At 43.8% G+C, this 14,330-nt stretch overlaps 1 protein-coding gene across 1 annotated transcript in view; it reads left to right on the forward strand.

The window, feature by feature from the left end:
- The window catches only part of sanbr (SANT and BTB domain regulator of CSR), a 124,888-nt gene extending 116,765 nt beyond the window's left edge, over nt 1–8,123 (forward strand). The window contains exon 19 of the mRNA XM_044046280.1: nt 7,619–8,123. Within this exon, the coding sequence (XP_043902215.1) occupies nt 7,619–8,123 (505 nt within the window). The remainder of the gene's footprint in view (nt 1–7,618) is intronic.
- Nucleotides 8,124–14,330: the final 6,207 nt, after the last annotated feature.

Below are 14,330 nucleotides of genomic sequence, written 5' to 3' on the forward strand. Positions count from 1 at the left end.
GCGGGCGGCAGCAGGGGCGTGTTTTCTCCGTGTGTAAGCGTTTTCCTTCAGCCGCGCCGTGATTGAGCACCTCTGCCCTGAACTCTGGGAATAATGAGCGGAGAAAGAAAAAAAAAACTTCCCCTGCCCCGGAAAACTTCCCAAATTATTTAGAGAAACTCATAGTGGTAAAAAAAAAATAAAATAAATGTATTTTTCTTTTTTTTTTTACAAAAAAAAAGGGAGGAAAAAAATTACAATATGCAGAATCCGCCTTCTGGAGACGCGATGAAAAATAATGAAATTCTCGGTGACAGCCCCTCCAACCTCGAGCTGGATAATGATTTTTCTTTCCTTTTTTTTTTTTTTTTACCCTCCTCCCCTTACATCCTCCCTCCCTCCCTCCCTCTCTCTCCCCCCTCCCTGAGCCTGTAGTATCCCGGTACATCTGTTTTGCATGAGATGCATAAAATGACAGGACTTAGACAGCCACTGCATCTAGTGACAAAGATTACTGTCAGCCACCTTCGCCAGTTAATACATCATTGCCACTGGTCCGTTTCCCTGCCTCCGTCTCCTAGCGACAGCCTATCCCTCGGCGAGGCCCGGTCCATGTGATGCACCCCCCAACACCCCAACACACACACTTACACACACACCTCCCTCTCCTCCTCCTCGTCCACCTTTTACATTAAAAAGAAAGAAAGAAGAAGAAAAACAGAAGTAGGAGAAGAGAAAGAAGCAAACGCTATTTTTAATTTTAGCATTTTTATCGCGTTACCATAAAAAACGGCTGCGGCGTCCGCGCGCGCTCGCACCTCAGGAATCTGATTGTGCCGGTGATTGCGTTTAAACGTGTTAATGTGAGGAAAGAAGATGAAGAAGAGGAGGAGGAGGAGGCACTGATATTAGATATTAGAGTGATATTAGAGTTACAACCTCCACAACTCCATAAATACAGGGTGGAGAAACTTTAAATCGTCATCTTTCTCAATCCTGTGCCATGTTTTCCATGTTTCCTGCTCGAACACACCTGATTTAAACCACCTGAAAATGACACACTCGTTAGGAACAGGTGAGACATCTACACCGTGAGCCAGGATTGAGAAACTGTCTTCACTTGTAGTTAAACCTGAGTTTGGAGCGTGTTTTTAATTTAGTGAAGATATTTCTGGTTCCTTTTTAACGAGAATTTGTCGTCAAAAAATAAAATAAATGCTTTTTGGAGCCTTAAAATAAATATTTGATGTGTATTTGAGGCCGGGGCCTTTCTGGAGCCACTCTACAAAAGCCCAAAGACAAAGTAGATGTCAATAATGTCTAACCTGTGAATTATACTAACACTTTTAGTTGGAAATGTTTTATATTTGGACTTTTTGTTCTGTTTTTCTTTACAAGAAGACCCAGGTTCATGTACTCTCCATGTGTGTGTGTGGGTTTTCTCCAGGTTTCCTCTCACAGTCCAACAACATGCAGATTTGGGGATGAGGTTGTTTGTCTCTATGTCCCTGTGATGTCCTTTCGTCCTACGTCCGCTGGGATTGGATGTTTTTTCTTTAACTTGTGTCTTTTAGTTCCGTGTCTGCTTTTCACTTCCTTGTTTCCTGTTTTATTGTGAAGGTCTTCCTTCCTCCAGTTGTGCTTCCTGTCCTATAGCTTCCCTGTTGATTGCCGGCCCCGCCCCTGATGTGCTTCACCTGTGTCTCGTTAGTTTCACCTGTGTCTCTGTGCTCCTCGGTCACATAAATCCTGTCCCACGCGAGAGGATTTTCAATCCTGACCTGATTTTTTAAGAAAACGTGGGAAAACACAGACACAACAAACCTTAACTGTGACTGACTTTCAGTCTTTGACTCGACCGGACACTTTAATCAAACCTTTTCTGGGAGGAGATTCTCACAGAAGACTTCATTTCCACGGCACGTAGAGTTTCACAGAGTGAAGGACCTGTGACCTCCTTCTTGCAACTGGCTGTTTGAGACTCGTGACATCATAATTCACACACACGCAAAACAAAAAAATCAAACATCCGACATCCTGAACAACGGTAATTACTGTTCTAACTGTTCATTCATTCATTAATAAATGAGGGTTTAAAAAAGTCCTTAAGGAAAAACGTTGAATTTCAGCTGTTTTGTCACAAAATACCGATTCAAACTCCGAGTTTCACGTGGTCACTTGCAAACAGAAGAGTGGTAACGGAGTGTAAACACACTCACGTCTCTGCTGCTGCTTCAAAATAATGGAACGAGACAAAAACAGAAACGCTGCAGCCGTCTTTTGTCTTTAAACTCCGTCCTTGTCTCTTGTTCCTTTGTCTCCGCTTCTCATTCGCTTTAGATTATTGTTTTGTTTTTTTTCTCTCTGACTTGCGTTCGTTGTTCTTGTTTTTTTTTTTTCCTCTCATCATTATTTCTACCTTTCCTCACTCTCTCACCCCCACACCCTCACCCTCACCCCCACACACACACACACGCAGTGACATTGTAACGTTACTGCACACGACTTTATCTCGCCTGAAAAGGTGAAGCCATGAATGATCTCTCCAATTTAAAAGCACTCAACCCTCACGCCGCCTGAAATGAATATTTTGCATATATTCATGCAACAATGATTCAATTTGAGGATATTATTTGCAAACACTGGCTGAATTCTCCGCAGCATTAATAACGACGGTGGCGCGGTGGCGGTGGCGGCGGCGGCGGCGAGGGCCCGATATCAAACCCAGGGATGAAAAATGTATTTATTCTGACGTGTTCAGAATGAACCGGTGCGATTAATTAAAAAGTAAACAATAAAGAGTCAGATGGAGACACGAGGAGAAGGTTCCAGTTTGTGGAGCAGGAAACTTTGGTTTCTGAGGATCGTTGTGGACTTGCACTTTGGGGGAGGGCCCACGGGTATGTAGGGACCACGGTGGGGCCCTTCATTGAACCAACTTACGTATATTTGTTTATAATGGAAATGATTGTATATTATTAAGTGGAATAAGTTGCCTTTAAGACTGTTTTTAAATCTCTTTAACTTAAACTAACTCATTAGCTTTTACCACAACATGAGTCGAATCTGTGGTTTCCTGTTGTTTTACTAATTTTGTGAGTGTTTTCTCAAGTTTTTATGTGTTTACTGTATGTATACGTTACAGATTTTAGACTCTGTTGTTGTTAAATGTGCTTTATAAATAAAGTCGGATTGGATTATTAGGATTATTTTGATGATTATGACTCCCTGAAGCATACACGCACGTGTACATAAGCCACAGAAATCATAATAAATCATTTGATCATGAATAACTGAATGTACTTTAAGACTGTCAGTGAATAAATTGATGTAATAATCCATTCATAAATAAAAATGTATAAGAGGGCTGATATGAAAATATTATTTTTTGATAATATTTTTAATACTTTAGTAAATTATTTACAGAATCAATCTCTTTCATTAAAAAAAAACATTTTTTACGGTCGTATGGCAGAGGTGTCAAACTGGTGGCCCATGGGCCACATGTGGCCCCCCAATCGATTACATGTGGTCACACCAAACTGAAAGAATAAAGAATATTATAATAATAATAATAATAATAATAATAACAATAATAATAATAATAATAATAATAATAATAATAATAATAAATAATGTATTTGCGATAAAAGTAATAAGACGTTTTTTTTATTTGTTTCTGAGCCACCCTCAGGGGCCCCCTCTGCAGCTCGGGGGCTCACAAACAGACAGCGGCCCTGCTCAAAGGTGGAAAAACAACTGTATGACGTTGTAATTGTGACATTTATTCATTCACGTGGACAAACGTATGTTTGTCGAACGTCTGAAACGTAGAGAAAAGTGTGAAGAAGAAACAGAAGTTGAATTCAAACCTTTTATTTTAAACTTTTAAACAACCTTGAAAATCCCTCGGTGGTCAAACCCTCGTAGAGGTTTTCTTTAAACAAACCGACTTCAGTGCGTGACGGGAGACGTTTTTCAAACATGGCACACAATTAGTCTCCGAGCTAATTCGCAGGGATTAAAGTGAGCGTTTTTGTGTTTAAAACAACATCTGTTCACAGTTTCCCTCATGGTGAGCTCCATCGTCAGTTTGGGAAATACGGCGCGGTGTGTAACCTCAGAACAACACACGGGGAGGAAACACAACAATAAAAACAGCAAAACAGGAAGACAACTGCTAGTTTTTTGTGTGTCTGTGAAACAAATAATTCAAATTTTAAATCCAGTGTCATGACGACATATGTTTACAGATTAACTACAAAATAATTCAGTTTAAACAACATAATAACTTATATTAGAGTATTTCTGTGTGGACTTAAAGGAAAAAAAACTAATTTGATCCACTTAACAAATGCAAACAAAATAATCTCTACACTTGATTGAGTCTACACTATCTTATTTGTTATTCTGACAGGAAAATCATCATTTTTAGCTCTCATGGACTCAGTAGCTGTTGATCCACTGCTGTCTCCATTTATTAAAATGAGTTAAAATGTGTTATTTTGTGGTTTCTGTGTTTGAAACCCTTCGTTCAGTTTTACCTCCGTGATCGGTCGTAGACGAGCAGCTACTGAGTCACTGTGAGCTAAAAATGATGATTTGGTCTTTGTCTTTTCCTTCTTCTTCTACTTCTTCCTGTTGTTGTTGTTGTTGTTGTTGATTATGAATTATTATATTATTATTATAATTATGACCTTGAGCTGCAGAGATCATGACATGTGACTTTTCTCTTCTTGTTGTTCTGGAGTCAAACTGTTAGAAACAGTGTTACCCTTGTGTTGTAACCAGGACCATTATTACTGATGGGAATCTTCTGTATTTTAAGTGAAATTTTGGCTGCTCCTCAGGTTTCATCACCCATTAAAGGGGCTTTCTAAGGGTTGAGCCTTGGTTTAAGGGTTCAGGTTTGGCTTTTTTAGTTGTGATGGTTAAGGTTAAGGTAAGGGGTTTAGGGAATGCCGTGTATTCTGCTACTTTTATCAACATTTCACATCTTTCCATTGCAAAAGTTGCCATCATTAACATATTTACTAATTGTGATGATTATCAATGAGTGATTTTTGTTTTTTAAATAAGTCGCTTTTTCTGTTTGTTTGTGTGTGTACATTTGTCATAAAATCCATCATTAACACTCAGGTGAAAGAGCAAATAATATTGTTGTGGCATCTTTTGTGGGAAAAACAATCCAAAATTCAAAAAGCAGAAGTGTGCAGACTGTGTGTGTGTGTGTGTGTGTGTGTGTGTGTTCTTGTCTCTTTGTGAGGACCAAATATACTTATAAACCTAAAGGTGTGAGGACATTTGTCTGGTCCTCACATTCTGCCATCAAATAAAAAGGATATTTTTTTAAGGTAAAGACCTGGATTTAGGGTTCAGGAATGTACCATGTCTACATGTGTCCTCACTAAGACTGCTGCACAAACGTGTGTGTGTAACAAATAACATAAAAACCTAACTTTGTGGAACATTCGTCTGGGCCTTTAAACTTTAAAATGTTTTTCAGAGTTAAGACCTGGTTTTAGGGTTATGGCTAGAATTGGGGTTAGGTTAGGGTAAGGGTTATGATAAGATAAGGCCTTTTCTAGTCCCACAATGTATGGCAGCAACGTTCAAAGACAGTAAAGATAATAATAAAGATAATAATAATAAATGTGCATTTTTTTCACATTTGTGAATGTATAATATAGACATATGGACAATGAGACTATAAAAGGCACTTTGCTGTGATGGTTAAGGTTAAGGTAAGGGTTTATGTGTGTGTGTGTGTGTGTGTGAGAGAGAGAGAGAGACTCATCCATTTGCAGATAAAATCAATCAATGAAACCTATCGTTACCAATTAATTAGTCAATAATTTGGTTTGTGGCGTATTTTTTTAACAGCGAAAAGAACTTAAATCCTAAAAGCAGCAGAGACAGAGTGTGTGTGTGTGTGTGTGTGTGTGTGTGTGAGTGAGAGAGAAAGTGGGGGCTTTACAGAACTTCTCTGAATCAGTTTCCTGTGTCATTAGTCTGGATCCACTCTAATGATGGTCCCACTGGAGCGCCACTTCACACACACACACACACACACAGTGGGATGTGTGCGCTGAGTGCGGCACATACGAGAGGCTGCGGCTGCCTGCGAACGCCAGCATATGTATGTAAATTCCCTCATTTATGGCATTATCTGGAGGAGATATTGTCTCTCCACACGTTAATGTGCGACTGCCAGAGGAACATGAAAGAGAGAGGGAGGGAGAGGGGGAGCGAGAGGGAGAGAGAGAGGGAGAGAGACCCGTGCGCCATAACATATAATGACAGTCGGCCCGCATGTGGAAGAAGAAACAGGGAAGCAAATGAGAGAATTAGAGACAGAGGAGAGAGGGAGATGAGAGGAAGAGACGAGGAAAGTGAAGAGGCACGAAGAGAGAGAGGGAGAGGGAGGGAGAGAGAGAAGAGAGGATTTTTGGATTAAAACATTCTATTTTAGACGAGTTTCAGGTGTAAAAGAAAAAAAAAAAGCCTTGGCTGTGATACATGAGGTGAAACACCCCATAATAACAAAAGAGGTGACGAGATGTTGTGTATTTTAGATGCAGAGAAAACACAGAAAATGTATATGTGAGCATTGTGTGTGTGTGTGTGTCTGTGTGTGTGTGGAGAAAGACATCATCTGCAGCGGTGAAAAATAGCCAGGTTGGTGAATATGACCAGCTCAGCCTTTTAGATGATGCTAAGTAGAGAAAGAGCGCCAAAGAAAGAAAGACAGGGCGGGAGACGAGGATCTGGGCCTCACACTTTCAATCTCCTTCAAACGCCAACAACAAACCGCAAAAAACGCGTTCCCTTCAAGTTCAGATGTCACCAAATCTGTCATTTCTTTTTTCTGACACTTCAGAAACTTTGCCTTTGGAAATGCATCGAAAAAATATGAAAATAAATAAAAAAAATCTGCTTTAAAACACACTAAAGTCTCCTCTGTACTTGACTTAATGCCAGGATTCTTCTCTGTGAAGCCATGGAAACTGTATTTTAAAGATACGACTTTGTTAGAAATGAAAATAAAAAGGAGAATGGAATCATTGGGAGTGCTTTTACTTTGAAACAGGAAGTGTTGGTGACGGAAAGATGCGTAAATGGTGTCTCATGTGTGTCCAAATGAAAAGAGATGAACAGGCGATGAACATGTAAACACTTAACTAAGGGCATCTAAGGGAAAAATGTGCTCCACACTCCAAACTCCCCTTTAAAAACTCTGTGTCCAAGTGTGAAACAGGACGTTTCTAGCAGAAGTCATGACGCTGGTCATGGATTGTCGTTTTAGTCATGACTTCCTTCTTCTTATGAACGATAGCTGATGAGTTGATGGTGTAGAAAGAAACGCCTCTGACACCGGACTCAGAACAAGCTCTGATCTCGTGATCTATGAACTGGATGCAACAAGAGACGTCTGTACGTCCTTAACACACCATGTCCAGGACAGACCCTCGAGCTTCCTGTCCTCTATAGGATGCATAGTGTAACGCGTATGGTCTGACAGTCATGTGTCCAGAATACCCTCTTGTCTCATGTTTACTTATTAATGTCCATCATTAAATACATTTAAGGATTAAACATTAGCTGTGTTGATGTCTTCTTCTAAGTTCTTATAGTTCAGGATCCAGTCTGAGCTCCTGGTGGACGTCCAGTCTGAGCTCCTGGTGGACGTCCAGTCTGAGGTCCTGGTGGACGTCCAGTCTGAGCTCCTCGTGGACGTCCAGTCTGAGGTCCTGGTGGACGTCCAGTCTGAGGTCCTGGTGGACGTCCAGTCTGAGCTCCTCGTGGACGTCCAGTCTGAGGTCCTGGTGGACATCCAGGCTGAGCTCCTGGTGGACGTCCAGTCTGAGCTCCTCGTGGACGTCCAGTCTGAGGTCCTGGTGGACGTCCAGTCTGAGCTCCTCGTGGACGTCCACTCAGAGCTCCTCGTGGACGTCCAGTATGAGCTCCTCGTGGACGTCCAGTCTGAGCTCCTCGTGGACGTCCAGTCTGAGGTCCTGGTGGACGTCCAGGCTGAGCTCCTCATGGACGTCCAGTCAGAGCTCCTCGTGGACGTCCAGTATGAGCTCCTCGCGGACGTCCAGTCTGAGCTCCTCGTGGACGTCCTGCCTCTCAAGCCTCAGTAAAAACCACTCTTCACATGGAGACGATGAGAAGGTTGAAGTGGTCCAGGTTTCTGGTCTGGTCTGGTCTGGATTCTTCTCCGGCTGCATTTCCACTGATGTGTCTGCACGCACTGTAATTCTTCTTATTCTTATTGTGTATTTATTTTCTGACTGTGATGTGGGATAACTGGACCGGACATAGGACAGAAGGACAGGAGGACAGGAGGATAGGTGGGTGGACAGACGAGAGGAAGGGAAGAGGGCGGAGTGATTGTATGGAAAGTGACAAAGCAGCACAGTGTCTTTCCTTATTTTTCTCTCTCACACAGAAGAACGAGTGTTGGAGACTGAACAGTGAGGTAGAAAAGTAGAAATCATGATGATTGAACACTGCGTTGGTTTATCAGTGTAAGTGCAGATCATCTGATAAAAGCCGGACTGCAGAGTGATTTTAGCCTCCTGCTTCTCCAGGAGGGGAAGTTTCCTTGTAGGTCGAGACCTTTTAATATAATATGATTGTTCGAGTCGTGGTCCAGTCCAGTCTCCTCCTCCGCCGCGCGCTTCATTTACACGCCCTGTCAGTGGAAACGTGTTCGCCGGTGTTTACCGCGTCGCTCCGACTGTCATTCATACTTACCCTGTAAATATGGAGAGCAGTGTAGTGGAAGAGATCTGAAAATTACTCCGCCTCGTGCCTCGGTGACGAAATTAATAAACACAGGCACGGGAGCGGAACACAGCGAGTCTCTCTGCCTCTCTCCGTCTCTCTCTCCGTCACGTCTCCCTTTCTTCTGCCGCTGTCCTATTTTCCTCCGCCTCCCTCTCGCTCGTCCTCCTCGGCTGTGGCCTAATAAGGCTCAATTACACGGAGGTTCTTTCATTCATTACAGACACCGGGGCCCCGGCTTCTCTCTTTGTGGACTCCCTAATAAATACTAACGCAGAGGAATAGCCGGGGCCCGGGCTTTACTTATGAACCCGTTAATAACTGGTTGCCACCACCGCGATGAAAACAGCTTCCTCAGCAGCAGCACGTCCCATCCTGCCGCGCAAACACAAACACAACAAGAAGACGAGAGCGGACACACACACAAAAAAGAGAGAGAGAGGCTCCATTTAGCCACCGAGACAATGCTCCGGCTAAACGACAAGCACCGGCAATTAGCGCCGTCGGCGGGCGCGGGGATAACCCTATACGTCTTTGTCTGTTTCAATCACGGCGAGACGCCACTCAGGGTGGAAATTAGGGCCGAGGATGGCGTCAATTTCCCTTAACCTGCTTCATGGAGCTGCGTGTAGGTGAGCGCCTGATGGATTGTTTTTGTCAGCCTATTAAAAGAGATGTTGGACGCGTTAATGGCAAAGGTTGGGACGCACCTCTCCCTCCCGCCCCGCCCCCCCACCCCCCGCAGGCCCACCGCCGGATTCCAGAGGTGACGGAATCGACGTGTTTGTGTTTGTGTGGTGGCGAAAATCCCCGTCCGGGCAATTTATGTCCCGCTGCCGCCGCGTGACACGCCCCGATATCTAATGCAAATCACACTCTATACAAGCACAAAAGACTTTCAGCTAGCTTCTGTCCTCACACACACACACACACACACACACAACAGCTCAATCTGTCCTCGCAGAGCCTGTCACCGGGAATCAGACAGACAGGCTCTTTATGGTGGTCTTTACGACTCTGACTGAAATAACTGTATTCCCCGGCGGGAGATAAAGTGGCGGCGGGAAATGTAACTGTATACATTTACTACGGCGAGAGACGCGGGGACATCGAAGATGAGAAATGTCCCCGCGGTGGTCAATCAGAGGCGGCCGCGAACCAAAAAAACCCTCCCTCCGTCCCTCCGTCTCTCCTGTCCTCTACACTCTGCACTCACTCACATCCTGTCCATCGTCTTTGTCCATCCTCCCTCTCTGTGGTTTAAACCGTGGCAGAGACTGTGAGGTTGTCTCGTAAGATGAAAGATGGCACGGCAGTGGCGCTCGGGGACGATCGCACCCTGCGTGACACACACACACACACACACTCTCTCACACCCACCTATGTCCCGCTCTTTCATTTGCCGCTGAAATGGTCCCTGCCTGGGCTAATTTACATAATACACTTCTGACACCTTTACTTTATTCATCAATCACATCCAGGCAGCTTCTCCAGGTCCAGGCTTTTGTCTGAGCATGTCTGAGTCTGTGTAAGGCTCGGCACAAAAGATTAATTTCACAGCTTTTTTTTATTTTTATATATATATATATATATATATATATATTCTCCCCCCTCCTCTCCTCCTCTACTATGTCTTTCTTTTCCCTCCTGTGTCCCTCTGCCTCCTCCTCTTCCTCCCTCTCTTTTACTTCAGATAGGAGGCGTGCAGAATGACAGCAGACACATAATGAAAACAACAATGCAAGCATTTTCTCCCCCCCTCCTTCCCCCTCTCTCTCTCTCTCCTTTCACTCCCTACATCCTCTTTACAGTGAACACGTTTACATGACGTTACAAAATAAGGGAATTTACCGCGTTGGTTCTTCTCAAACTGCATTAAATGTCGTTTTTTTACGAGTCAAACTGGGGAACGTAAGCACGCAGCGTGTGAAAGCGACACAGCGAACGCAAACAGAGGTGGTTTTCGTCTTTGTTTTTCCACACGGCAACTTAAACCTGGCCGAGGACTGCAGTTGTGGCAGCTTCGCTGAATTAATTGACGCATTCAATGGGAATAAAAGCGACTGATTCAGGAGCTTCTGAATGAAAGAGGTTCATGGTTTATGGATGTTCACGTCAGTCCACCTGCTCTGTCCCGAACACTGACTTCAAATCATGACCTGTTCTATTATCCACACAGTAAAGTACTAAACTTGAGTTAATGCGATGCCATTTGAAGAAAACACAATAAACTGCATTTTCTGCCACATTTTCCAGTCTTTGAGTTCTGTGACGTGTTACTGTGTTCCGTTGTCAATGTCATTTTATTGTGAAATTCCCTCTTATTTTGAAGTCTTTGTCGTGTGCACTTTACTTTGCCCCTCTGTGATTACCCAAACCATTTCACCTGTGTCTTGGTCGTCACAGCTGTCCGTCGTCTCCCTGATATAACCGCTCGTCCTTCCTTTGTCTGGTTAACCCTTAACTTATTGTGCACAATAATCCACAGAGTTCCTGTTCCCTGCCCTTCGTGGATCTCGCACTGGCGGCTTGGTGTCGATCCCACTGTCTGTACTTCTGTTTTTGAGAACGAAGGATAATAAACCTTTAATAAACTTACCGCCTTCCTGCTAACTCCTATCAGACACTTTTCAGTGTCTAAAGTTTGAGGAGAACATCATGTAGTGAAAGTGAAGCTGTAGGCTTCATTACATACAGAGTGTGAATGAACTTCAGGAGGACTGATGGTTCTCTGCTGTCTTACCTCAAGTCCAGTTGTCCCCAGCTGACTGAAGGCTCGCGTTAGCACTTGACTTGTCGGATTGTTGGATGGCGGTGGCACCACCATCCTGCACAAGACAATCCAGACTCTCTACGTGTGTCGATCTTCACGCCTGTCCATGTTCAAGAAGCTCCTGAAGACCCAGCTCCTCCAGGAGCATCTTCTGTCCTAGCACTTACCTTCTCCTTCTGCAATCCACTGTTCCTATCTTTGGAGAACGGCGTCTGCAGAATGCCCCGGATGAAGGACAATGATCAAGTAAAAGTTTCAGTCTTAGATGTAAGTCCCCATTTATGTGTGTTTGTTTTCCATTCAAAACAGTGCATTTATGCCCCGAACACACCTAGATAATCTCGTTAGGAGTCATAATACTGTTGCTTTTATGAGTTCAACTGGACCCAAAAGGGCCCAGATGTTCCGCACATGTTCTACAGTTCCCACCCTCGGGGAACAACAGTAAAAAAAATGGTGAAATCCAGCTCAGACTCAGACTCGTCTGTTAAATATTGAGATTTTAGACATTTCCTTGTTGGAGATGAACTCGTGTTTTCAGTGATTTTTAAGTCAGTTTGACATTGTTCGGTTTAGATTCTTGTGTGTCGGACGTCACGCTCGTGTACCAAGTCGTGTGGTGGTAAAGCACGTAACAAGTCACTGGAAAATGCGTGGAACTGAGCGGTACATCGCCACCTAGTGTAGTGGAGTCAGACAAACCTCCGACACATTGATTCCCCTCTAGTTGTTTGTTTACTGGGACAAGGACGTTGTCGTCGTGTCCAATTAAAACAGTGTCGTCTTAACTGAGCGTATTATTCCTCTTCCCGTCCTCCCACTTTCTCTCCATCATGTCCATCCTCCGCCATCTGTTTTCCACGTCCTCCCCCCCCTTTCATCTCCGTCATCCCTCCATCCATCCTGTACTTGGGACGAACAGATTCCCTGTCAGTCCCCGCTCTCCTCCACCTGCTCCTCCCCCGTTTCCTCGCTCCTCAGATTTGCCACCTGATTGCTGCGTTCTGCTGCCGAGACTGTGAAGTTTGAAAAGTCATGATGGGGGGGGGGCAGCATGCGAATCATCCTGTGTTTGATTAAAACAATAAACACAGTGTGTTGTTTATGAGTTGCCTCTGTCGTTATCGACCCTCAAAAGCATGCCTCCCATTTCAATTACCTGGAATAAATGAAATAGGGCTCGGAAATCTCACGCTCGCGCGTCGATTGGAGATGAGAGGGCAACTGTCGCTCAGATATCAATTTTGAACAGATGGGTTGCCACGAGGGGCCGGATCTGCCTTTCAATTAAAAAACTCTGAAACAGTCATTGTCTTAAACCGACCGCAAAACAAAACACACAGATGGGTTTTGTTTGCGTTCCACGCGTCAAACTGAGCCTTTTGTGGTTTTTTCCCCGCCAAGTCGCTCATTGGCCGGGCTCGCACTGGGCGGCGGAATGTGGAGAACACGCAGGTGAGGAGAAACCCTCAGAGGTTCCTGCGCTGGCTCTGACCCACGAGGTCCAGACGAAACAGACGTGGAGATTTCACACCTGCGTGTCCGCGCTCTGTGTGGCGTCTGAACTCAGCCAACAGAATAATTCGCCCCACAGGCCCAGTTTAGAGTCTTCTGCACCAAATAGCAGCGATAAAGAACAGTGATGATGACCTCACTGAGTCTACACAGGATTTTACGGTTGTTATCGTTGAAACGGAGAGCAGAGATCAAGTCCAGAACAAATCTTAAGACCCTTAGAGCTCCTTTCAGTCCTCACATTCTGTAGACATGGTCTGACGGGGAAAATCTAACCCAAACTCCCACTAATCCACGATAAGTGAACCAAATTCTCCCACCACCAGCTCCCTCTGACTCCGAGAAACTCCCACTAATCTCGTGTTGGCATCATATCTTATCATTTCAAGAAAGAGCAGAGATCAAGTCCAGAACAAATCTTATCTTATTTCAACTTCCACTTAAGTCACCAGGACCACTCTTGTGGTCACTCTCATGGATACGGTCGCTCTCGTGGACATTTATGTTCTTTAAGATGTTAAATGTAAGAAATATGATTTGTACTTTTGAGTTTTGATTTAGTTTTTCAAATTTGTTTTCAAAAACTAAAATATAAAAATGAGCTGAAACTGAACTAATAGACCTCTAAAGTAATAACCAAGGGTCCTTGAGTCCATCAAAGAACTCCTGTAGAACTACTGTGAATCTGTAGCACCTCGATAACGTGGAAGAACCTGCTGAAGATCCTCTGAGGAGACCGAGTGGGCATGAAATTAGTGAGATGATTCAGTACTTGGTGGTAAAAAGAAACATAAATGATGGTGATGGTGAATCTGAATCACACGGAACAAAAATAGTATGAAATTTGGCAGTAAATGAATGAGCGAGCAGAAATAAAACCGTTAATTGGTTTAAAAAAAATCCTCCAAATTTGGGCTCATTTTCACTTGTTTTTCTTCTAATTTGGCTAATCATGAATGCCTGTGTTATAAACATAAACAGTTATATGTTGTGATTAAATAAGGACACAGACAAACTTCACACCAATCACTCATTAAGTCATTTATCATTTGATAACGTCTGCGTCTCCCTGTTGTCTCCATGTGACGTGTTGTTGTTGTTGATCTATTACACTTAACAGGCTTTGCTGATTTCGTGGCTTTTTTGAAGTCGCCCCGGCAAGGACGCCGCCGTTCATCTTGTGGGCGGAGCCGGCGGTGGAGAGTAATCATGATGGAGAGAAGGCCTCGCTGTCACATCACGAGATCTTCTCGCTCTTTTATCCCAAGGACTT

Source organism: Solea senegalensis, linkage group LG15, assembly GCF_019176455.1.
Source record: "Solea senegalensis isolate Sse05_10M linkage group LG15, IFAPA_SoseM_1, whole genome shotgun sequence".
Taxonomy (NCBI): Eukaryota; Metazoa; Chordata; class Actinopteri; order Pleuronectiformes; family Soleidae; genus Solea; species Solea senegalensis.